At 50.8% G+C, this 24,799-nt stretch overlaps 2 protein-coding genes and 1 non-coding gene across 4 annotated transcripts; 2 read left to right on the plus strand and 1 right to left on the minus strand.

Annotated features, from left to right (window-relative positions):
* The first annotated feature begins 379 nt into the window (after nt 1–379).
* Nucleotides 380–5,702, plus strand: TESK1 (testis associated actin remodelling kinase 1). Of its 2 annotated transcripts, XM_007196961.3 has the most exons (10): nt 380–1,595; nt 1,720–1,841; nt 1,972–2,020; nt 2,555–2,701; nt 3,036–3,118; nt 3,285–3,375; nt 3,622–3,705; nt 3,857–3,946; nt 4,083–4,197; nt 4,536–5,702. In XM_007196961.3, exons 1-10 carry the CDS (start codon nt 1,377–1,379, stop codon nt 5,420–5,422), a joined length of 1,887 nt encoding a protein of 628 aa, XP_007197023.2. In that variant the 5' UTR covers nt 380–1,376; the 3' UTR covers nt 5,423–5,702. The 2 variants fall into 2 exon arrangements, with proteins under 2 accessions (XP_007197023.2, XP_028018355.1); XM_028162554.2 differs by lacking the exons at nt 380–1,595; nt 1,720–1,841; nt 1,972–2,020; nt 3,036–3,118 and having other exon boundaries at nt 2,562–2,701.
* Nucleotides 5,703–5,788: 86 nt separating this feature from the next.
* CD72 (CD72 molecule) lies at nt 5,789–13,215 on the minus strand. The gene is made up of 9 exons (XM_057549282.1): nt 13,107–13,215; nt 12,890–12,997; nt 12,231–12,302; nt 11,526–11,615; nt 10,852–11,187; nt 7,872–8,020; nt 7,104–7,219; nt 6,252–6,398; nt 5,789–5,997 (listed from the first exon to the last, which is right to left on the minus strand). Exons 1-8 carry the CDS (start codon nt 13,186–13,188, stop codon nt 6,257–6,259), a joined length of 1,095 nt encoding a protein of 364 aa, XP_057405265.1. The 5' UTR covers nt 13,189–13,215; the 3' UTR covers nt 5,789–5,997; nt 6,252–6,256.
* A 3,384-nt stretch (nt 13,216–16,599) lies between these two features.
* Nucleotides 16,600–16,672, plus strand: TRNAK-CUU (transfer RNA lysine (anticodon CUU)). Its single transcript has one exon. It is a non-coding gene; the product is annotated as a tRNA-Lys (tRNA).
* Nucleotides 16,673–24,799: the final 8,127 nt, after the last annotated feature.

Raw genomic sequence — 24,799 nt, forward strand, 5'->3', positions numbered from 1 at the left:
CCGCCTGAGGGGGCAGACCCGATTCCTACATGATGGGGGCGGTACCTGCCTAGAGGGGTCACAGAGAGGCGGACTCACGTCGAGAGGAGGGGTCACAATGACTGGTGGAGTCACTCTGAGAGGTGGGGTCTCACTTGGTAGGAGGAACACACAAAGCAGGGGTGTCGCCCTGAGGGATTCTGGTACACACTGATGGTGGCCGTGCCATACTGAGGAGAGGTCTCACTGAAAAAGAGAGGGGTCTCCAAGGGGAACGGCTCCTTGAGGGGCGGGGTTTTGCCAAGGGGTGGGATCTTGCGCAAAGAGGGGCTTCCCTACAGGTGGAGGCTTCTCTTTTGAGAGAGAGGGGCATTTGGACGAAATAGTAAGAGTAAGGTACCGGCTGGGTGGGTCACTAGACAGAGGCTCTGGAATCTGAACTTTTTTCGAGGGAGGCGGGATGGAGTGAGGAGGAGTCGGGGCCACACCCGGAACGGGCTGGCCAAAGGCTCACTATAGCTCCGGGGCATCACAACCGCCCAAGAAGGAAGAAAGTGTCAGGGAGTACAGAGGTTTAAGGTGTAAAGGTCGAGACCTGGGAAATGGGCAGGCTGGGCAGGGCGGAGGCTGGGAAGGCGGGTAGGTTGCTGGGCTGCCTCCGACTGTAGCTGGGCCGGAGGGGTCTACTTTTCTGCCCTGCCGGTCCTTGGAGCCCAGGAATCTGGCGGCTTTCGGAGCCAGACCCTCAACCGACAGTGACCTGAGGGAGGGAGGGGAGAAAGGACTCCCAGGGCAGCTAAAAGACATTTGACCTGCGCGTACGCACAATCAGCCCTGAATTCCCTTCAGTTATTCAGCTCAGGCCTGAACTTATTTGACCCCGACGCCCCAGACCCACTCGCCTAGGGCGTCGCGGCCTCTGGTTGCGGGGTGCGCACCTGAGGGGGCGTGGCCGCTGCCCGGAGGCCGGGCTCGAAGGAGTTAAGTAGAGGCCCGGCTCAGCCCCGCCCCGGCAGGCCGCGGAGCCTGAGCCCCAGCGGCGAAGCGGAGCAGCCGCCGCCCGCCCGCCCGCCCACCCGCCTCCGCCTGCGGGGAGCCCGTCCGCCTGCCCGCCGGCGCCCGGGAGCGCCACCGCCACCGCCCGGCCCAGGCCCAGGCCCAGTCCCAGGCCCTGCGCAGAGCGGAGCGGAGCGGCGTCCACCCGGGCCCAGCAAGCCGGCGCGGCGGGGGCGGGCCCAGGCTCTTCGGCGTATCTTCCATTCTCCTGGGCGGGAGCGGGAGGGATCGGGAGCCCCTGCGCCCCTGATCGGGCTGGGCCCGCTCCCATGGCGAGCGCGGCCTGCCCGGGCCCCGGGGACCCTGCCATGTGAGGCAGGCCCCGGGCTGGGGGCCCGGCCATGGCCGGGGAACGGCCCCCACTACGGGGCCCAGGGCCCGGGCCCGGAGAGGCGCCGGGGGAGGGGCCTCCGGGGCCGGGGGGCGCTGGCGGAGGCCCGGGACGGGGCCGCCCCTCCTCCTACCGGGCTCTCCGCAGCGCCGTGTCCAGCCTGGCGCGCGTGGACGATTTCCACTGCGCCGAGAAGATCGGGGCCGGCTTCTTCTCTGAGGTCTACAAGGTAGGACCAGCAGAGAGGGCAGAGGGGCGGGACCGAGACTTAGACGCCAGGCTGGAACTAGGGGGCCCGGACCCTGGCGACCCGCCCAACCTGCGCGGGACTCGCCATCCCCTGCTGCCCCCAGGTTCGGCACCGACAGTCAGGGCAAGTCATGGTGCTGAAAATGAACAGGCTCCCCAGTAACCGGGGAAACACGCTGCGGGAGGTGCAGCTGATGAACCGGCTCCGGCACCCCAACATTCTAAGGTGAGCGGCCCCAGCCGCTTGCTGGGAAGCTTGCTGGGGGATAGGGGAAAGATCCCGCGGGAAAAGTGGGAACTGTGGAGAGGCCGGGGCTCTTAGAGCCTACCCTGCTATCTTTCCCAACCTCTTCCAGGTTCATGGGGGTCTGTGTGCACCAAGGGCAGCTGCACGCTCTTACAGAGGTGAGGATGGGCCAGGAAGGGGGGGATTCCACCACAACCACCACCAAGGGGAGAGAGAGTCAGCGGCCTGGTGCATCTACAGAGGAGTAATGAGAGGCAACAGGACCCGGGGGAGGCTTCCCTGAACTTCCCTTCAGGCAAACCACAAATAAAAGGCCTCAGCTGGTCCCAGTCCTTTTTATCCTTTAGAAGGGTGCTGTCCAACAGATCTGTCTGCAGTGATAAAAATGTTCTATAGCTGTGCTGTCCAAAACCATAGCCACTAGCCACATGTGGCTAAGGAGCACTGGAAATGTGGCTAGTGTGACAGGAACTGAATGTTTAATTTTATTTAACCTTAATAATTTAAATTTAAATAGATGCACCTGTGTGGGACATGATAGCCTTAGGATATGAATGGGGGACCCTAGGGCACAGACTCACCCTCTTGACTTTTGTGATCCTCCTGAGTGTCCCCAGGCTTATAAGTGGGAGACCTAGAGGACAGACTGAAACTTTGATATTCATTCCCCTTCTCCTACCCCTATGTCCCAGTATATGAATGGGGGGACCCTGGAACAGCTGCTCAGCTCCCCCGAACCCCTATCCTGGCCTGTCAGGCTCCGCCTGGCTTTGGACATCGCCCGCGGCCTGCGGTACCTGCATGCCAAAGGTGTATTCCACCGAGACCTCACATCCAAGGTAGGCTGGCCAGGTGGGTGGAGGCATGAAAGGGGATTTGAGATTAGATTGTAACTAGCCCGTGGGTATTGGAATGTGGATAATAGACAGCATTAGGATGTTGGGGCAGCAAGACACTGGAGAATGGGGGACTGGGGTGAGGGGAGTGCTCTGAGGGACTGGGTACCATGCTGTGTTTGGAGTGACGGGTGATGTTGCAAGATTGGGGTGCGTTGGAAAACTGGGAGATCAGAGAGGGTTGGGGTTATTCTGGAGTGACGGGTCTTTGGGGTGCATTTTGGGAGAAAAGAGAACAGAAGGTAATGGGTATGTGGGGATGCTATATGTATGTCAGAACTGTCTGATCCGGCGGGAAGACCGAGGCTTCACAGCTGTTGTGGGCGACTTTGGGCTGGCTGAAAAGATTCCTGTGTATAGGTGAGGTGAATGCCCCATCCCCCTAAATCTCCCAGATGCCCCTTATCTAAGTGAAGCCCACAGGGACATTTCCCTTGGGGTAGTGAGGGGGCTGACCTCATGCTCTTTTGTTTGGGGAGGGTGTCTGGGTAGGATGTTCCTGACCACTCTGCCCCTGCCCCTGCAGGGAAGGGGCAAGGAAGGAGCCGTTGGCTGTGGTGGGTTCCCCTTACTGGATGGCTCCAGAGGTGTTGCGGGGTGAGCTGTATGATGAGAAGGTAAGATATCAACCCTCCAGGTCCCCAAGGCCTTCCAGAGACCTTTGAGATACTCTTATAAGGCTCCATCCCAAGTTCCTCAGCAACCCTACCAGATATTCAGAAGACCCCCAAGATCCCCTTTACCCCTCACACCCCTTCCAACACAGGAAAACTGTCAAGACTCCCCCAAATTCTGACGTATTCTGACAAAATTCTTACATGAAACTGTCAATGCCTCCCCCTGACACTCGCTCCTACCCCTAGGCCGACGTCTTTGCCTTTGGGATTGTCCTCTGTGAGCTCATCGCACGAGTACCTGCGGACCCTGACTACCTACCCCGTACTGAGGTGAATGATGCATCCAGGTTTAAAAGGAGGAACTCCAGACTAGGCACATCATAACCAAGGAGGGTTCCCTGGAGGGTGAGGTCCTGACTGGGGGACAGCAGGAGAACTCGAGGAAGGCTGACCTGGAGGCCCCTCCTTTCTGTCCCCACAGGACTTTGGCCTGGATGTGCCTGCTTTCCGAACCCTGGTAGGGGATGACTGCCCACTGCCCTTCCTGCTCCTGGCCATCCACTGCTGCAGTGTAAGAGCCTCACTCTCCCTCCCTGCCCCCGACCCCCACCCACCAGCTGACAAGGCCAGCCGGGCCAGATGACAGTAGGAAACTCAGGGACCCTCTTCTGGAGCACTGAGTGAAGCTGCCCGTCTCTCCCCATCAGATGGAACCTGGCACTCGTGCTCCCTTCACTGAAATCACCCAGCACCTGGAATGGATCCTGGAGCAGCTGCCTGAGCCAGCCCCCCTCCTCAGGGCTCCCCTGGCACACAGTCAGGGTAAGTGAGCACAGCTGGGGTCCTTTTGCCTCTCTCTTCCTTAGAACTCAGCATCATCCAGGGAGACTAAGTGTTTTTATTAGTTGAGAAGCCTGGGGGCGGGAGTGGGGTGAGAGGACATCTCAGAGAAGATCGTTTTCTAATTCTAGAGCCTGAGGGAGGGGAACAAGGAAAGAAGAGGTAAAGGGGGCTGGAGGGGACATCTCCCCCTTTCCAAAGCACCCTGTGGGACTCCCTTTTCTCAGCTCTAGTCCCACCAGCCTCCTGGTGAATAATGAGACCCTCAGGGAACTATGATCAATGCTGAGAACAGTGACCACAGACTTCTCTGTCTACAGGGTTTGTTCCAAGAGGGGGTCCCTCTGCCACACTTCCCAGGCCAGACCCCCGGCTCTCCCGAAGCCGGTCAGACCTCTTCCTGCCCCCATCGCCAGAATCGCCCCCCAACTGGGGGGACAATCTGACTCGAGTCAACCCCTTTTCACTACGGGAAGACCTCAGAGGTGGCAAGATCAAGCTCCTGGACACACCCAGCAAGCCAGTCGCCCCCCTACCCCTTGTACCACCATCAGCACTGCCCTCCACCCAGCTGCCCTTGGTGACCACTCCAGAGACCTTGGTCCAGCCTGGGACACCTGCCCGCCGCTGCCGCTCGCTACCATCATCCCCTGAACTCCCCCGACGTATGGAGACAGCACTGCCAGGTCCTGGCCCTCCTGCTGTGGGCCCCTCGGCTGAAGAGAGGATGGAGTGTGAGGGCAGTAGCCCTGAGCCAGAACCCCCGGGACCAGCTCCCCAGCTGCCCCTGGCCGTGGCCACAGACAACTTCATCAGCACTTGTTCCTCAGCCTCCCAGCCCTGGTCCCCTAGATCAGGAGCCCCCCTTAACAACAACCCCCCAGCCGTGGTGGTGAACTCCCCACAAGGCTGGGCTGGGGAGCCCTGGAACCGGGCCCAGCATAGCCTGCCCCGTGCAGCAGCCCTGGAGCGGACAGAAGCCTCGCCGCCCCCGTCAGCCCCCCGGGAGTCCGAGGAGGGGCTGCCCTGCCCTGGCTGCTGCCTCGGCCCCTTCAGCTTTGGCTTCCTGTCCATGTGCCCCCGCCCCACACCAGCTGTGGCCCGCTACCGCAACCTGAACTGCGAGGCGGGCAGTCTCCTCTGCCACCGGGGGCACCACGCCAAGCCACCCACAACCAGCCTGCAGCTGCCGGGGGCACGCTCTTAGCAGTGGGGCCTGTGGTCTCCGGCCTCCACCCTTGGCCTTCAGGATGCCCTGTGAGGACAGAGCGCACATGCTGGCCTGTGCCAGCCCCGGATGGGCTGAGCAGCGCTTCTCCCTGTAGAGGGGAACCTCGGCATGGACGTGAGGAACACAACATTTCCTTTGCATCCCCTGAGCTTGCTCTCCCGTGGGGATCACTGAACCAGACAAAGCGTTGCTGACACACGAGACTAACACGTGCAAATTATTTAAAAATATTTCAATAAAACTGCCTGGCTGGCTCCGGGCTGCCCCTATCCGCTCAGCCCGTGCGCCCTCCCCACCCATTCCACTATGGGAGGTTTTGGGGGAGGCCAAAATCTCTTCTAGAAGCTTCTTCACTCTTTCCCTGGGAACAGTCCAGTTTGTGGGACAGGATCTCTATTGGCAGCAGGCTTGCCTAGCAATGTTGGGCGTGGATCAGCCCTTGGCCAGGCACTGTCCAGGCAGAGTGAGGACACACTGCAGGGAGGTGGAGCTTAGGACCTGCAGGCTACAGCTTAGGGATGAAGGGCACAGGCTCTTGTTGGCGTGAGTATCTGGAGGATTAAAGCATCAGGGAGCTCCACAGTTGACTGTCCCCAAGAACCCTCACCCAGCTCACCCCATCTCCTCCCCAGGTCCCTGGACAGCCACATAGCCTCCCCTGCCCAGCACCCCCTTACATAAGCACAGCCTGGAGGCTGTGGACATGGCTGTCACAGGAACAAGTTTTCCCCCTGGCCTCTGGGCCCCTGCCCTGAGACCCTCTGCCCCCGGACTCCCACGCCTCCGTCCCATCCCCGACACTTACCCAGCTCAGTGCAAAAAGTGGTCCACATCTGGATACCTGAAAGCTCCCATCTCACAGATGGAGGGAAGAGAAGAATGACAGTCCTCTGCCTTCAGACTCGCCAGCCACTCGCCTACCTTGGCACATTTTTGGCTTTGACCATAAAACCTAAAGGGTGGTGATGTAGCACTGGGATAAGTTCTGGCCCCCTCCTATCCCGTCCTCCCTTCTCTTGCCCTGCACAAACCTAACCCAAGTCCTAACTCACCTTGCCTACCTAAAGCCGTGTGTGGGATGGTTCAGGTACAGGTGTCTGGACCCCAACCCGAAGAGGCTAGAGGACCAGGGAGGGAAAAAATCACCCAAGGTCCTAAAGGTGGAAACTCCAGTTAGGTAACTACCCTGTTTCAGGGTCCCTGGGGTTGATTCTCAAAGTTACCCCACTGCTTCCTTTCTCACTTCCCTGGGGCAACTCTAGTATACCAAGTGGCCTTGACTGAAAAAGTACAACCTCAGTTTGGGTAGCCTTGTCTGGGCTGAGAAGTTAGAAGGCTGGGGTTCTTCATCAGCTGTGAAGCCCTAGCTAAACCCTCAACTTGTCCCCCTGAGAGAAAGATGACATAGGTCCCAAACTGGTAATTTTTTTTTTTTTTTTTAAGTAAAGCACGTGCCAGGGATGTCTAGGTACTGGGGACAGAATAGAAAGGAAGCCTGCCTGTTATTAATCAAATAGAAGAAATGGACAAATGGGTAATTATAACATTGATTTGTGAAAAAGTTTTGAGAGTAGGACCTGGAGGGAGATCTCATTACTGTGTCTTTATGAAGGGATTATAGAGGATTTTTGTTGCCCAAAAGTCCTAACAAACTTACCCATTGTATCTTGTACCATCACTCCACTGCCAGAACTTATTTCTGAAGTCAATCCAGTATGATTCAGCTGAACCACCTTGTGCCAACACCTTACGTAAGCTTCTGGCATAATGAGTCTGAAGGGAGATTCGGAGAGACCAGAGGTGTGTGAGGAGTGATGGGAAATATTGGAATAGGAGGAGGGAGGGGGTGTCGGGAGGAGGGGACCTGGAAGAAAGTGAACACTAGAGAGGCTATGAGCTTTGGCAAGAGGACTGTGCTCGACCTTGGTGCATGACATCGGCTCATCGGTGACCATCCTCGCATCCTTCAAGTGCCACCCTGCAGATGCAGGCTGACCCTTCAGTTCACGTGCGTGCATGCGTGCATACGCGCGCACACACACACATGCTGGGTAAGAATTTCTGCCAGCCTTTGAAGAAGAGTCATTCTGTGGGCTGTTCTGGTCACAAGGAACCAATCCCTACAATCCAGCCCACCAGGTATGGAACCTGTCTGCCTGAGAGGCCATGAGAGTCAAAGAACCTGTTCAGCAGCCCAGAGCTGACCAGAAAGCTGAGATGAGAAACAGGTTAACGTAAAGATGGCTCGTTAAGTTTCAACTCTCACGCCAACCCTAATCAGTTAATAGGGCCATCTGGAGCACTGTGCTGAGAAGCTGCATGGAAAAGGGACGCACTCCCTGTGTGCACTGCCATCCCTGACTTGATGACATATGTCCCTTTACCCAACAATACCCATACAGTCTTTGAATAGGGGTTTTCTTACTCCATATGCATAAGAAATATCGCTGATTTTGGCCAGTTCAGAGGACAGAGATTTACAATGGCTTTGGCTCTCCTCCCAACTTCTCTTAGTAATTGAGATGTAAAAGCAACTCCTCTCATTCGGTATCCATCCCAAGGGACAGCAGGAATCTAAAAAGCAGAAAGAGTGTGACAGCACTGCCCAGACCCAGGAGGGAGATCTCAACACTTGGGATGAAAGTGATCACTCAGCAATCTGGTTGCTAACAATGTTCCCTGGGGTCGAACCTCAGTGCCTTCACTGACTTCTGGTCCTTAATCTTTGCAATCTTTCTTTCTTCACTTCTCCTGGAAATGCCATACCTGTGCATACTTAGTAAAAGCCTTTAACATTCAACAACTTTACTCCTTAAAATGTAGGAGGTTTATTTGAAAAGGACTGGTGGTACTCTCCCCAATTTCTGAACAATAGCTGTTTACTCCCCCATTTTGGCTAACTTCACCTGGGCCCCTGATAAACAAGTGTTCAATAGGCCTCCCATTCGTCTCACTGGCTCCCTAAAGCGTTTCTCACTGCATATTCAAACTTTCCCACACTCCCCAAGCGGCTAGCCACCACCTTCCCCTCCACTCTTCCACAAGTAGACAACCTTGCTTCCTGCTTTGCTGAAATTGTCAGACACCTGACGTGTGAACTCTCTCCATTTTCCTCCTCTCCACCTCAAAATTTGTCTCTTCTCTGTTCCTCTTTTCCTGACTATCTGTCAGAAATAAACCTCCCTCTTTCTTTAACATCCCACACCCCAGTCTATGCTCCTGATCCCAACCCACCTCTCTCCGTTGCTTTGTCCCATCCGTCCTACCTGCGTCACTCAAAAATTATTCCTTCTCCTCCAGCTCCCTCTCTTCTGTCTACGTTTTCTCATCCCCACCCAGCTACTGACTTAGGTTACTGTCCTACAGCAACTTAAAAGAATAAAAAGAAGTCGGTGTGGCCAAATGGACGAGGGTGAGGGGATAAGCAGCATGCTGAAAGGTAGGCGGGGGCCTTGGAGGCCAGGTTGAGGATTTTTTATTTTTATATTATGAGCAAGAGAAAGTCAATGTAGGGTTTTACACTGAAGCATTTTGTTCTCTGGTTGTATCCCAAGTGCCTGGGTACAGTGCTAGACATATAGTATGTATTCTATAACTTTTGATGTAATTAATTAAATGAAATGACATGATCTTAACTGGGATGACATGATCAGATTTTTGTTTTTAAAGGATTACTCTGGCTGCAACATGAAAAGTGGATTTGGAGGGGGGATGTTTAGGAAAAACATTCAGCAAGCTGTTGCAGTTATCCTTGCAAGACATGAAGATGGGGGAAAATGCAAATGGATATATAGACTTGGTGATCAAAAATAGAGGGAAGGGCTTCCCTGGTGGCGCAGTGGTTGAGAATCTGCCTGCTAATGCAGGGGACACAGGTTCGAGCCCTGGTCTGGGAAGATCCCACATGCCACGGAGCGACTAGGCCCGTGAGCCACAGCTACTGAGCCTGCGCGTCTGGAGCCTGTGCTCCGCAACGAGAGGCCACGATAGTGAGAGGCCCGCGCACCGCGATGAAGAGTGGCCCTCGCTTGCCGCAACTGGAGAAAGCCCTCGCACAGAAACGAAGACCCAACACAGCCAAAAATAAACAAATAAAATTAAAAAAAAAAAAAAATAGAGGGAGTTCCTCTCTGACAGAGTAGGGCATCTGCTGAGAGTGAGAGAGAGGGTAGTAGGGTACAGAGAGCCAGCCGACCACTGCAGATTTGCCAGGCAGGCAGTGCTGGGGCCCCAGCTGAAGTTGAGACTAGAGATTTGTGGCACCAAGCAGAATGACTGCACAGCTTGTCACCCCTGGGTGCAGGCATGTGCATTCATCCAGGACAATGGAGCCAAGGAGTGAGTGAGGTGGCTGAAGTGATGGGCCCCCAAATCCAAGATGGGTAGAGAGAGAAGTGAAGACAGGTGATGGCTGACGGGAAGGGAGGAAACAGGGGAGCCAGCAGGTTGGAGGCCTCCGTGAGGTTGAAGAAGAAGTGTGTGGAAAGCCTATAGAAGGCCAGCTGTGGTCAGAGTGAAGACCTGAAGCCATCCTTTCAGCGGAAGAGCAGTTTGGGATGCTGAGGTCTAGGGTTCAGCTGTGGGGAAGGAGGGGGCAGCACTGTCATGGAACTGAGGCTTGTAGAGAACGAGAAGGTTAAAGAAATGAGGGCTGGGGGTGTCTGTACAGGACCTCTCTGTTTTAAGCCTTGGGGGAGTAGCCAGATGCCCCTGAGATAGACAGAGCCTAACCTCTAGACAACCAGTCCATGGACATTCCAGTCCCCTTGGGCTGGGGACCCTGCCTCAACCTCAGCCAACTTTGGCAGACCTTCTATGTGTCCCCCTCCCTCATCCCCACACACTGGCTGGACTCCTCCTTTCAAAAGGGATGAGCATTCCACCCTAATTCCCTGTCCTACAACACCCCTGCCCACCTCACTGCGAGAGCTTCAGCTGCCTTGCTCCAACCCCAGACTGTACCTCATCCATCAGTAATTCTTAATCTTTTGGGGAGTCTCAGATGTAGAGAGAATTAAGTAAAGCTACAGGTCCTCTCTTTAGAAAAACGTGCGAACAATCAACTTCACATCCAAATTCAGGGGGTTCCCAGATCCTTGACACTGATGTCAAGCCAGGTGAGCCCTGAGTTTGCTGCTCTGGACAGTGTCATTTGTACAGCTGGCTACCACCCTCTTCTCCCCTACAGGATCAGCCTTAGAGCTGGGTGAGCCCTCCCTAAAACCAGTATGCAGCTAGATCCTTCGCCCTGTAGGCCCAGGGTGCACAGGTCATGTCAGCCAGCACTCTGGTTCATTACCCCTTTCCTGAACAACTCAGTGGCTCCCTAATAGATAGATAGACCCCTCACTTCAATCCATCCTTCATGGCAGGTCCTACCATCTCCCCTTTCCCACAGAAGATACCTGGTGAGGTGCATGTGAAGAAGGGCTTCAGTGTGTCCCGCACGCTGCTCAGCTCCTGCTCCAAGTTCGTCCTTTGTATCTCCTTATTTCTCAAGGCCTCTTTTGTCTTCTCCCCATCTGACTGGCAGGCCTGCAACTGCTCTTTGGTAGCCTGGCCAACCTTCTGTTCCACCTGTAGTGTTTCCTGACTCTGGGCCAGCTCCCTCCTGGACCCCTGCAAATCCTCTTCCCTCTGCCCCAGCTGGGTTATCTTTAGGCGCAGCTGCTGCCTCAGGGTGCTGTTAGTGGCTTCCAGAACCCTGTTCATCTGCTGGAGCTGCTGAGACACCTGGAAATCTGTTTGGCCATAAAGAGAGATTTGGAGGACATCTTCAGCCATGCTCTGGTGCCCTGAGGCTTCAGCATCAGTCCTTTGGCTGCTTCTTGCAACTTTCTGCATAACAGGCTGGAATGGAATATAAGATCTGACTGCCTAAAGCTTAAGGAGGTACTGGATTACGTGAGGACAATTTAGGAAGTCACGGCACTCTGAAACAGACCTGGCTGGAAGCCAGACGAAAGCTGAGGATGTGGTGGTAGTGACTCCGGGCCCTGCTGAGGAAGGGCAGCTGTTGGGGAGAGTGGGGGAGAAAGTTGTCTGGGGTGAGTGGGAAATGGGGGGCAGCCATACTCACAGTGCACTCCCAGGCAGGTGGCAGCCACCCCTAACAGCAGGCAGGCGAGGAGCAGGCCCAGAAGGAGGTACTGCATGTAGGATGCATGGCCTTAGGGAGACAGTGGGTTGAGGGCAGTGAGCCCCACGAAAGTTGATAGACTGAGGGGGTGTGGGTGGAGGAGATTCACGGGAAAGAGCATCCCGCAGAGGACTTGGAGCACGCGCGGTGGTTTTTCTGTCCCGCAGAGTTTCCGCAGGTGGAGGAGGTAAGGTGTTCCAGAATAAGGGCTGCGGATTGTTACCGGTAAGGACTGAGGGGCACTACCTGGTAGGACGGGGAACTAAATCTCAGACGGAGACCGGAGAGGGGGGTACGTGAATGGGGACCATAGTAAGGGGGAAGGGGCCAGAAGATCTGGGTTGATGCATCGGAAAGATCTCTGTAAGGATGAGGGTGAAAGCGGTAGGGGAGGGTGTCACGGGGCTGCCCGGGCTGACCGGAGGGCTGCGCCCCGGGCTCAATCCGTGGGCCAGACCTGCACACCGCGGGGCCCAGCACCACCTCCCGCGGGGACCGGTGCCAGCACCTGACTCCGCGAGCGCCCCGGGGGGCCTGGTGGGGGAGGGCTGCCCAGCCCGAGGCCGCGCCCCGCCCCCACTCGGAGGCCCGAGAAGAGCTGGGCAGCGGGTGGCGCGCGCGGGGCGGGGAGGACCGGGTACTCACAGGGGAGAATCCGCCCGGCAGCCGGTGATGTCACGGGGCTCCAGGCGGCAGTTGGCTGCTCCGACTGGACCCCTGCGGAAGGGATCGACTCCAGTTTGAAGGTGGGAAAGCCAGGAAATACCCCTTCTCCCCACCCTCACCCCCTCCACCGCGCCGAGACCCCAGTCTGTCCTAAGGTGCCTTCTGCCACTGCTCTGGGACACCCTTAGCGCTCTCCGGAGTTCCGCATCTCCCCTGGGACTCTCGTGTCCCTCCTGGGTCTTACCTTATCCTTTCCCTGGGGACCTCTATCACCCTCCTGGGTCTCCCTTTATCTTTTACTCTGGGGCCCTCATCTGCCTGCCAAAACCCTCTCCCCGGGAGTGCTCTCCCCCTCCCCCTTCCCCTCTCTTCTCTCTCCTGGGACCCCCCATTTCCCACTCGCTCTCAGCTCCCCAACAGGGCTGCCCTGATCCCTCCGTGGAGCCCTAGCTCCCCACCGGGGTCTCCACCTTACCCCCTGGGAGCTTTATCCTTCCTTAGCTCCCATAATTGGTGCTCATTCTCTTCCTGAGAATCCCCAGCCTTTCTCCAAGGGTATTGTCCTCCCAAGAATGCTGTGGACTCCCCAGCGCAAGACACAGTCCCCCATAAACACACATCCCCTGGGCTCTCCAGACCTGCTTTGTCCCCTAATCCAGCGGAAGCCAAGCTTGAGGGTCCTCCTGGGCCTGGGGGCACTTGAATATTCTCATAGGTGAGTTCTCCGTCTTCATCAGCCTCTGGGTCTGGAGAGGAGAGAAAAGGTGGGGTCAGGATTGGGGTCTCTGGGGTGGGAGTGGGGTCTTCAAGGAGGATGGAGATGCAGAATCAAGGAGACACCTTATCCACCCTTACCTTGTCCTAGCCGGCTGGAGATGCTCTTCTTCAGAGGAGCCTTCACAAATCGCAGGTCTGCATAGGTGATGGCCTCAGCCATGGTCCTGAGCACCTCTGCTCCCACTCACCTCCCTCCTCTTCCACCGGCCCCAGGCTTTCTTGCCACTCTCCCCTCTGTCCCTTCACACTCTTAGGCTCTGTGTTCCCTCCGTGACTGCACAACTTAGTGCTTTGCCCTGTGACTTCCAGTCACAAAAGAGGAAGATGTGACCCAGCCTCAGACAGATGGGTTCAGTGAAGCAAACGGCATCCCTGAGCTCCGGCCAGAGGGGCAGGGGAGGGGAACCTGAGGTCCAGAGCATGGGGTTCAGGGCTGTGGGGTGTCACAGAACCAATACTCAGGCCTGTCCCTGTGTCTTGCCTGTGCTCCTCCTTCATGCATCCCAGACCCACCTTGACAGTGCTGGGCTCCGAACGCCCACCCTCATCATCTACCCTGATTTGCCCCACGCTTCTTTCCTGGCTGCTCAGTCCACGGGCTTTCTATGTGCAGTCGGAGCTCTTTTGTGCTCAACTGACCAAAGAGGATTTCCCTAATCATTGCTCCAGGGTGGGGCTTCATCCTCCCCTTCAGATTGAGGGGTCCTAGTGTGAAGCCCTAGCTCCTCCTTATCCTGAGGTTCCCAGTAGATATGAGTTCCCAGAAGGGGGATCCCTGATTTGGTGGGACTTTTCTCTCCATCAGTTTGGGGGCTTTCAGGGTGGGCCCGGCTCCTCTTCTACTGTAGTCCTACAGAGCTGCTGAGAATCCCACACACAGAGAAGTTCTCAGTCCAAAGCCTTCCCTGGGAATGAGGCAACCCTTTGGAGGATGCAGAGGATCTGGGACCAAACTGACTGTCCTGTGTAAACATCCCCAGACTCTCGCTTCACAGCCTCTCCCTGGCCTCTTCCACCTTTGTTGCCCTAATGATCACACCTGTGGCCAGTCAGCCTCTTCCTTGTCCCATCCTGCCTTCTGGCAGACTAACGTGACCCCTGTGTTCCGATATCTGAGCCAGACCCAGCAAGGTGAGTCCAAGAGGCAGAACCTCTGGGAAAGGCCAGGCTGGGAGTGAGGGTGAGGGACACCACAGTTTGTGTGCCTCTGGAAAAACCTTCAGCACTGACTGTTCATGCACCTTGTTGGGGGTCAGGGAGCAGATGAGCAAAGGACTTGCATGGGGATGAAGATGGACTGCAGCTTCTCAGAGGGGAGGCAAAGAGCAGGGCTGGGTTCTGAGCGGGCAGACTCTGGACCAGCCAAGGTTTTGCTTTCTTCTTGGTTTGGTTTTGGCTTCTCTCGTACTTTCCTAGTAAAATTCTTCCGTTAACAAGTCCCTCCGGTGGACCTAGAGTCTGTCATACAGAGTGAAGTAAGTCAGAAAGAGAAAAACAAATACCGTATGCTAACACATATATATGGGATCTAAGGAAAAAAAATGGTTCTGAAGAACCTAGGGGCAGGACAGGAATAAAGACGCAGACGTAGAGAATGGACTTGAGTCCACGAGGAGGGGGAAGGGTAAGCTGGGACGAAGTGAGAGAGTGGCATGGACATATATACACTACCAAATGTAAAATCGATAGCTAGTGGGAAGCAGCTGCATAGCACAGGGAGACCAGCTCGGTGCTTTGTGACCACCTAGAGGGGTGGGATAGGGAGGGAGATGCAAGAGGGAGGGGATATGCGGATATATGTGTACGTATAGCTGATTCACTTTGTTATACAGCAGAAACTAACTGTCCCTTTACTCCCAGCCCCAATGAAAAAGGGGGCATTTGTGGGGGAAGACCAGGGACTGAGAGGCCTGGCTGATGGAGGAGAGGAAACAGGGGGGAGGGTGTGCGAGCTGAGCAGGGGTGCAGAGGGCTCCCTAAAGTTCTTTTATCAGAATGTGACCCCTGAAGGGCTCACTGCAGGTGAGAAGAGGCTGGGGCAAGACAAGGTATGGAGGTGGGAAAAACCCACCCTGAGTTGGTGACATCCTCCCCCTCAGAACCCTCCCCCACAACCCGCAGCTGCAGGGAGGAAAAAGGAAGGAGAAAGAGGTCCTCCCCACATGCTAGCAGCTCGTAGTGTACGGTTAGTGGTGTGTGGAGGGGTGCTGTGATAGGCCTAGGGGTCTGATGAGAGCTCTGCCCAACAGTGTCACCCAGCCCCCCCCAGAAAAAGTGCCCACTGACACAGAAGAACACATTTGTCACCTGAGAAACGTGTCGGGGGGAGAGGCAGACATCCACATGGGTGTGAATGTGCAATCATGCACCCGCATCCCCAGGTCTCTACAGTCTGTTGGGGCGTCTGTGAGAAGCGAGCATCTCTGCCCAAGCCTGCCTGGAGGGTTAAGCATGGAGGATTCTGGTGCCTGAAGGGTGCATGTGACGGCTGTGTTTTTTTTCCATGGCGGGAAATGACAGGTCATTTTCAGAAGTCTTAAAAGGTCATGGGGACAGAGTCTATAAGTATTTCCTTTTGAAGGCTAACTCTTTCCTAGGGTGTCCCTGCAGCTGTTAACCGTCCCTGCTTGATTAAAGTTTCCAACACCCCAGCCCCCTCTCCCAGACAGTGAGAGTGGTGTGTGCTGGTGACTCCCTGGGGGCCTCAGGGGCCTGTGAGAGTGAGTGGGAGTGCATAGAGCAGCTGGTGGCAGGAGTGAGGGGGAGTGGTCAGGGTACTGGTACCTGTAGTGCACAGGGCATGGGGTGTAGGGACAGCGTGTGTGTAAATCAATTTCAGGAACACTTGCAGGAATTCTGTAAACTGTAGATAATGTCCCAGTTTTCAGAACCCATGTGCAACAGGGCCTGGATGCCAGGTAAAATGCCAAAACCAAGCTTCAAATGAGTATGTGCTCAAAAAAGGAATCAATGGGCATGCTGCCTAACTCAACCCTTGGGGAGGCTTTAGGAGGGAGGGTGCCCAAATGGGACTGGATGAGCTAAGCTGCACGCCCACAATGCCTTGGATGTCTTAGGCTAGGTGGTCTGTGTTTCTGTCCTCTTTAGCTCTTTTGGTGATGGATACACATCTCCTTAAGACACTGCATTCCCTCAGTCCTAGACTGTCGTCGTGTGGCCTTCTTTTGTGAAGAAGGTATGAGAGCAGAGTACGTCTCCTTCCCCATGTGTGCCACATGGGGTCTTTGCGATATTGACATGTATATTTCCTTTCGAGGCTGGACATCAGAAAGGACAGCTATAACTCTGAGCTGCACCTCACCTACCCAAATGTCAGGAATGCCTGGGGGCTTCTCAGAGCTGAGGGGCCAGTGCTGTACATTTCAGCTTTTCCAGGATCATAATTTCATCTGAGATCCTAGAGGAAAAACACCAAAGCCCATTTCTTGCCCTCTCCTGACCCCTCCATGCTTATTTCAGGGAGTGGTTCTACGGTAAACAAGAGGAGGGAGCCCAGCTATGAGGGCCTCGGAAAGAATTTGCTGTGTGGAAAGGGGCTCACCTAGGGACTTCCCTGGTGGTCCAGTGGCTAAGACTCCGCATTCTTGATGCAGAGGAGCCAGGTTCGATCCCTGGTCAGGGAACTAGATCCCTTATGCTGCAACTGATACCCGGTGCAGCAAAATAAAAAAAATTTTTTTTAAAAAAGGGGCTCATCTGTATAAACTTTCGTGAAGTCCAGCCAACATCAGGAAGTCAAGGAAGTCACCTGAGACTCTGAAAGTCAGGTTCTGTCCATCTTCATTACCTTAACCCACTGACTCCAGGAGGTCCTAATCTACAGATAGCATGTGATAGGCAGAAAAATGGCCTCCCCCAAATGTTCACAATCTAATCCTCAGAACCCGTGGACAGGATAGGTTACTTTACCTGACAAAATTGTTAACATGATTAAGGACCTTTAGATGGGGAAATCATCCTGTTTTATCCCAGGAGGCCAATCTAATCACAGGTCTTTGAAAGGATGAAGCTTTCAGGGCCATGGGAAGAAAGAGATTCAACCATGGAAGAAGGGGCAGAGAGATGTGACATGAGAAGAACTCCACCTGCAGATGCTGGCTCTGGAGCTAGAGGAAGGGGACCACAAGCCAATGAATGCAGGCAGCCTCTAGAAGCTGGAAGAGGCGAAGGAACAGATCCTCACCTAGAGACCCCAGAAAGCAACCAGCCCTGCTGACACCTTGACTTTAATCCAGTGAGGTATGTGTCAGACCTCTTACCAACGGAACTGTAAGATGAGAAACTTGTATGTTGTAAGCCACTAAATTCGTGGTAATTTTTTACAGAAGCAAGAGATAAGTTTCCTGAACTGTGGAGGAAGTATGATGTAATGGAAAGAACATGGCATAGATAAAGAAGCCAACCCTGCCACAGTGTGTGACTTTGGGCAAGTCACAATTTCCTATCTGTAAAATATGGGATTTTCTAGATGATATCTGACATCAGTCAAGGGGTCCATGGCTGGAGATATAGTAGGTGTTAATTTTAGCAAAAGCATCGCTAAAAGTCTGTTGAAATAGCTTCAGGGTCAGGAGGGAGGACTGTGGGCCATCTGACAACACTATTAAGGGGATTCGTGCAGCTCTTTGATCACTGAAGGCAGAGTGCCAATAGGTCTCCAGTGACTGCCCTAGGCCTCTGCTTGGTCCTGTCTTGAAAGCACATTCGTATATGCTGATGGCACAGAGCTCTAAAGAAAAGCAAATACACCAAAAGGCAAACTCATGATTCAAACATTGCAGCAGAGCAAAATGATGGCTCCAACCACAGACTGAAATATAATAAAGATAAATAAAACAGCTAGAATCTATTGAAAAATGAAACTTGGGGCTCAAAAAATAAATTATATAAGCATAGGTTGGAGGCAGTCCTGGCTTAAAAATAGTTTATGTATAAATGTCTGAGGGGAGAGACAGTTATCAGTCATTTTGGAGCTAGAAGGATCTTAGCTTGACCCACTTATTTTACAAATTAGGAAACTACACTCAGTGGGCTATAAGTTCATTATGAATTAACCGTATGACTAGGAGGGCTGGTGATAAAAGGCTGCCCCATAGGACTACAGCTTCTTTACCAAATATGCCAAACATTGTGCCGGCCACACCTACAGCCCCTTCTAAGGGGGGCCAAACCCCTGCTGATGAGGCAGCCCTAGACCCCCAAAATTGTGTTATGTGACCTCCAACCCCTCTGACCTCAGCTGACTGAGGTAACCAAGTGGACGGCAAACTCAAGGCTGGCCTGTTCAGAGACCAGCCAGTGGCCTCCGGGGTGGCCTGGCCTGGAAATCAGGGAGGATGTGAGCTTATCAAATTTTAGTTCTCAGGAATTTCAATGGGAGAACATGGAGATGAGCACTCAGGTAGCAGTGGGAGCAGAAGGTGAAAGGATGCAGAGCGTCTATGTGGTGCCCGGAGTCTCCCACGCTTAGCAGTTGTGCCTGGCTCCTACTCTCTCACACTGAGAGCGGAGAGATTATCCTGGCAGGTATCCTGATTATCATGAGGAGATAGGGTTGCTGCTACCTAACGGGAGCAGGAGGAGCGGATCTGCATGCAGGAGATTCACGGGCGCCCCTTGGTGCTTCGTGCCCAGTGATACATCATCCACAAATGGGTAACGGTGACCTCCCCAGCCTGAAAAGGACACAGTTGTCGGAGCTCCGACCCCTTGGAAATGAAGGTCTGGGTTACCCACCAGACAAGCCATCTAAACCAGCATCAAGTGCTGCTTGAGAGCGAGGGGGAGTCTAGAATGGATGGAGAGAAGGAAGAATCTCCGCTGCAGCCTTAGCACCAGCTACAGTAGTGTAGCTTGTCCCACTAACCCTCCTAGTGTAAGGTTTTCTTCCTCTCTTTCCTCCTCCACTTTTAAGAAATTGTGACCTTGGGGAAGCAGTGACAGCGCGACCTAAGGAGGAGCATTAGTGGATCTGAGTGATGCAGGCGCAGGCACGCAGAGCCTCAGCCATCCCTGTCCTCCTGGTCTTTCCACTTGGTGTGCTTCAGCCTGGCTTCCAACTGCCAGCATCTTTGCAGCTTTTCTTTGGCAGGCAGTGAGAAAGTGCTGGAAATCAGTATCTCGCACCAGAGCAGCTCAACCGATGACTGGTGAGAACTGGTGTACCCCCTAGCAACCTCACCCTGGGGGGCTAACTCTGAGGGCACTGGTCTACACTGGCTCTCAGAGTTTCCCAATGGCTTTGAGCCCCAGTTTTCCACCATGGACGTAAAGTGGTACCTCCTTATTACTTTAAATTTTATTTATTTATTTATTTATTTATTTATGGCTGTGTTGGGTCTTCGTTTCTGTGCGAGGGCTTTCTCTAGTTGTGGCAAGTGGGGGCCACTCTTCATCACAGTGCGCGGGCCTCTCATTATCGCGGCCTCTCTTGTTGCGGAGCACAGGCTCCAGACGCGCAGGCTCAGTAATTGTGGCTCACGGCCCTAGTTGCTCCGCAGCATGTGGGATCTTCCCAGACCAGGGCTCGAACCCGTGTCCCCTTCATTGGCAGGCAGATTCTCAACCACTGCGCCACCAGGGAAGCCCTCCTTATTACTTTAAATTGCATGTCCCTGACTCCTAGTGAATTTGAATGTACTTTCATGTTTGTTAACCAGTTGGATTTGCTCTTCTATTGACGTTAGATCCTTTGTATTCTTTTTCTCCCTCCAGAATTTTATTTTGAAAATTCAAAGCCTAGAGGAAAGTTGGAAGAATAATACAATGAATACTTATACATCCTTCATCTAGTATGTCAGTCAAGGCTCAAACTGTTCTCACCACATCAAAGAAATGACAATTATGTGACATGATAGAGGTGTTAGCTAACCATGGTGGTAAGCATAATGCAGTATATAAATGTATCACATCAACACATTGTACACCTTACACTTACACAATGTTATTATATCTCAATCAAAAATGGCACAGAGAAGTAGACCATTAGGGTATGCGTACACATATACATACACGCACATAATTTTTTTTCAATTAAGAGATTTGTTACAGGAAATTGCCCTTACCCAATTAATGCAATTATAAGAACTAGTTAAACGGTCTGTGAAAGGTCACTATCTTTGCTTCTGATGCTGGAGTTTGGAGTCTGCAGGGCAGGCAGTTGGGGGGGCAAGGTGGATGGAAAGTGGGAGGGCAGGGATAAGCCAGACCCATGAGGACAGCCTGGAAGCTGAGTCAGTCTCTCACTACCTCCAGCAGTGATGCTGTGGGTGTCCTGCAAGAGAAGCTGTGCCCTCCCCCACCAGGTGCCACTGCTCTAGAACAAAAGCCCAGCTGGTACACAGTCCCAGCCCAGCTTCGGCTCTCAGTAAGGATGGCCTCCTGTTCCAGGACTATTTCTTATTATATCATCCTTTCTCCAACGAACTGAATTGCCATGTTCCCGTATACACAAACACCTAGTTTGGGATTCCTGTTTACCTATTGATTCCCTTTTACTTATTGATTTAAGTGGTCTTAGAGCATGTTCTGATATTTGGTAAGGCAAATTTCTCTTTTTCTTTTAAAATATTTGTCCTTGACTATTCTTTGAAATACAAATTGGAACTATCTTAATGGTATACTTTAATTTTGGGAGAATTGACTTTTTTTTCTGATATTTTATCTTCCCTTCCAAGGGAAGGGAAGAGGGAGGGTTGAGGGAGTTCCCCAGTGACTTAGTGGTTAGGATTCAGCACTTTCACTGCCAAGGAGATGGTTGATTTTTGGTTGTCCCACTTTTGCTTTGTATCTTTTAATTATATTGTATAACTTTCTTCGTATGAGTACATATGAAGTCAATTCTTGACTAAATTTACATGCTATAAAACTTCTATAAAACTGTAAAACTGGGAATGTAATGTACAGCATGGTGACTATAGTTAATAATATTGTATTGTATATTTAAAAGTTACAGACTTCCCTGATGGCACAGTGGTTAATAATCTGCCTGCCAATGCAGAGGACAGGGGTTCAAACCATGGTCAGGGAAGATCCCACATGCCGCGGAGCAACTAAGCCCGTGCGCCACAACTACTGAGCCCGCATGCCACAACTACTGAAGCCCACACGCCTAGAGCCCGTGCTCCACAACAAGAGAAGCCACTGCAATGAGAAGCCCGTGCACTGCAATGAAGAGTAGCCTCCGCTCACCGCAACTAGAGAAAGCCCGTGCAACGAAGACCCAATACAGCCAAAAATAAATAAATAAATTTATTAAAAAACAAGTTACTAGGGCTTCCCTGGTGGCGCAGTGGTTGAGAATCAGCCTGCTAATGCAGGGGACATGGGTTCGAGCCCTGGTCTGGGAAGATCCCACATGCCGCGGAGCAACTAGGCCCGTGAGCAACAACTACTGAGCCTGCGCGTCTGGAGCCTGTGCTCTGCAACAAGAGAGGCCGCGATAGTGAGAGGCCCGCGCACCGCGATGAAGAGTGGCCCCCGCTTGCCGCAACTAGAGAAAGCCCTCGCACAGAAACGAAGACCCAACACAGCCAAAAATAAATAAGTAAATAAATTAAAAAAAACAACAAAAAAAAAACAAGTTACTAGGGACTTCCCTGGTGGTGCAGTGGTTAAGAATCCGCCTGCCAATGCAGGGGACTCGGGTTCGAGCCCTGGTCTGGGAAGATCCCACATACCTCAGAGCAACTAAGCCCATGCGCCACAACTACTGAGCCTGCACTCTAGAGCCCGTGAGCCACAACTACTGAGCCTGTGTGCCACAACTACTGAAGCCCGTGCACCTAGAGCCCACGCTCCGCAACAAGAGAAGCTACTGCAATGAGAAGCCCGTGCACCTCAACGAAAACCCAACGCCTCCAATAAATAAATAAATAAATTTATTAAAAAACAAACAAACAAAAAAAGTTACTAAGAGAGTAGTTTTTTTAAATTAATTTTTATTGGAGTGTAGTTGATTTACAATAGTTTCTGCTGTACAGCAAAGTGAATCAGTTATGCATATATATATATACTCTTTTTTAGATTCTATTCCCATATAGGTCATTACATAGTATTGAGTAGAGATCCCTGTGTTATACAGAGGTTCTTATTAACAGAGTAGATCTTAAAGGTTCTCATCACAAGAAAAAAAAAATGTAACTATGTGCAGTGATGGATGTTAACTAGAGGTACTGTGGTAATCATTTCTCAATATATACAAATATCGAGTCATATTGTACACCTGAAACTAATATGATGTTATATGTCAATTATATCTCAATTTTAAAAAAATTTACATACTGTATCATAGTGGTTACAAAGGTAGTCTCAGTGCCAGCTGCCAGGATTCAAATCTGAACACTTAACATGTTACCAGCCAGTGATCTGGGGTAGATCAATTAATCTCTCTGTACCTTAGTGTTCTTTTCTGTAAAATAAGAATGATAATAGTAATCGATCTCAAGAGGGTGTTGTGAGGATTGCTTAGAAGAGTGCATGGCATTATGGTGACTATAATTGTTATTATCCAAGAATTTTATAATTTTATAACTGAATTGAATATTTCCCCATTTTCAATTTGAGATGCTTATTGCTAGAATAGGAAAAAAGCAATTTGTTTTCATTATATTTATCTTGTATCCAGTCAACTTTCCAAATTGTATTGCCTTTTTACTAGTTTTTTTTTACTAGTCTTGAATTTTTTGATAATATAATATCAGCAAAAAAAAAAAACTTTATAATTTCTCAGATAATCATAACAATTCATTCTTTTGTCTTACTGCATTTGATAAAACTTTCAAGATATGTTAAACAATAAGGATAATTACAGGCTACATTTCTGTCTACATTTTTATTTTAATAAAGTGATTTTAGTGTTTCACTATTAAGAACAGTATTTGCTATTTAGTAAAAAGTCTGTTATATTTAAGCAGTATTCTTTTTTACTTAGAGTTTTTATTAGGAATGGTATTAAGTTATGCTGGCTCTATATATTAAATATGGGAGCCTTTCTTCTTTTTCTATGACGAGTTTAAATGGCATGGAAATTACCCTTATTGAATGTTAGATAAAGCTCAGCTGTGGCACCAATTGAACGCAGTCTTTTCCAAAAGTAGATCCCTAATCACCTTTCTATTCTTGTTTTTTCTAAGATCAGTTGAGCTTTTCAAACTTTCCTCTTTCTTTTGGGTCAATTTTTGTAATTTATATTTTTCCTGAAATGTATCCATTTCCTCTAAATTTTCAAATTGGTTGCTGAGTAATTTTAAGTTGCACTTTTTAATAATTCTTTAATTCTCTCTTCTAACTGTAATAATGTTTTCTTTCTCATAACTAATGTTTTCTATTTTTACTCTCTCTTTTTTTCCTCCTCTCTTGGGCTTGCAAGAAGTTTTTCTATTTTATTAGCCCTTTTAAAGAACTTTAAAAAAAAGTTATGCTTCTTAGTATTTTTGTTTGTTTTCCATTAATTTTTGTTTTCCATTCATTCATGTCAGCTTTTGTTATTTCCTGATTACTTTTGGTTTCTTTCCTTGCTATTTTTCTAATTTTTTGAAATAACTATTCCCTTTATTTTTCCTCTCTTTTTAAAAGCTTGCTTTCTTTATGGTATTTCAGGGATATAATATATGATACAGGGTAATTGAGAGGGTTTCTGGTATTATGCTATTTTTTCACTCAGCATTTAAATTTTGTGAACACAGTAATTTTGTTACTTTTTAAAACCAGCTTTACTGTATTGCAATTTATATATATTAAATTTTTTTACATACATTAAATTTTATCAATTTTAAATCTACAATCCTATGAGTTTTGCTAAATGTATTTGGTCATGTAACCACCACCACAGTCAAGATACAGAAGATTCCCAGCACCCCAAAAGTTCTCTCCTACCACTTTATAAGCAGTCCTCACACCAATTTCAGCCTGAAACTTAAATTCCATTTGTTGGATATCAGCATTACCACTGTTTTCTGTTTATCTGCCTAGTATCCCTTTCCCACATCTTTATTTTGAAAGTTTCTTCATCACTTTAAGTGTGTTTCTTTTAAATAATATGGACCAGAATTTGATTTATAACAGAGTCTGACAGACTTTTAATGGAAGAATTCAGTCCACTCATGTTTACTGTAATGAGTGATGTATTTTATTTGTTATTTCCATCTTACTTGTTTTTAAATTTCTTAACATTGTTGTGAACTCTTCTTTTCTTTACCTTTGCTGGATTGAATGAATGGCCGTTTGTCCCATTTCCCCCCTTGTTATTTGGAGTTTATCATTCTACTAACAGTTACTATCCTTTGCCCTGCTCTCTATATAGGCACATGTGACTCTCCTAGTGTGTGAACCCAGAAGAGTTATTTCCATCCTGCTCGATTTATCTTCTACTTCCTCTACACCCCAATAAGATATGGTCTTTAGATGATTTTCACTACCCCTCCCTCTCTCTTTCATCCTCCCAACCCCTCCCCACTTAAGTACTAGAACACTTACCTTCCCCTTATCTCCACTACCTGATTCCAGAGTTTTATTGAGATAATTTAGTCATTATTAGAATTTCCCTCACAGTGTGTTCCATCTGTTCCAAGAGTCCTTATTTAGCATTTTTATTACACGTTATAAATACACAGACATATAGATATAAATACGTAGATCATGGTTCGTTGCTCCCCACTGCTTTCTTTCCTCTTCTCTTCATCTTCCCCTATCTTGAAGTCTCTGTTCTGATTCATTTGTTGTTTCATTAGAGTCTTCTCTTAAAAGTATTT

Source organism: Balaenoptera acutorostrata, chromosome 6 (assembly GCF_949987535.1).
Source record: "Balaenoptera acutorostrata chromosome 6, mBalAcu1.1, whole genome shotgun sequence".
Taxonomy (NCBI): domain Eukaryota; kingdom Metazoa; phylum Chordata; class Mammalia; order Artiodactyla; family Balaenopteridae; genus Balaenoptera; species Balaenoptera acutorostrata.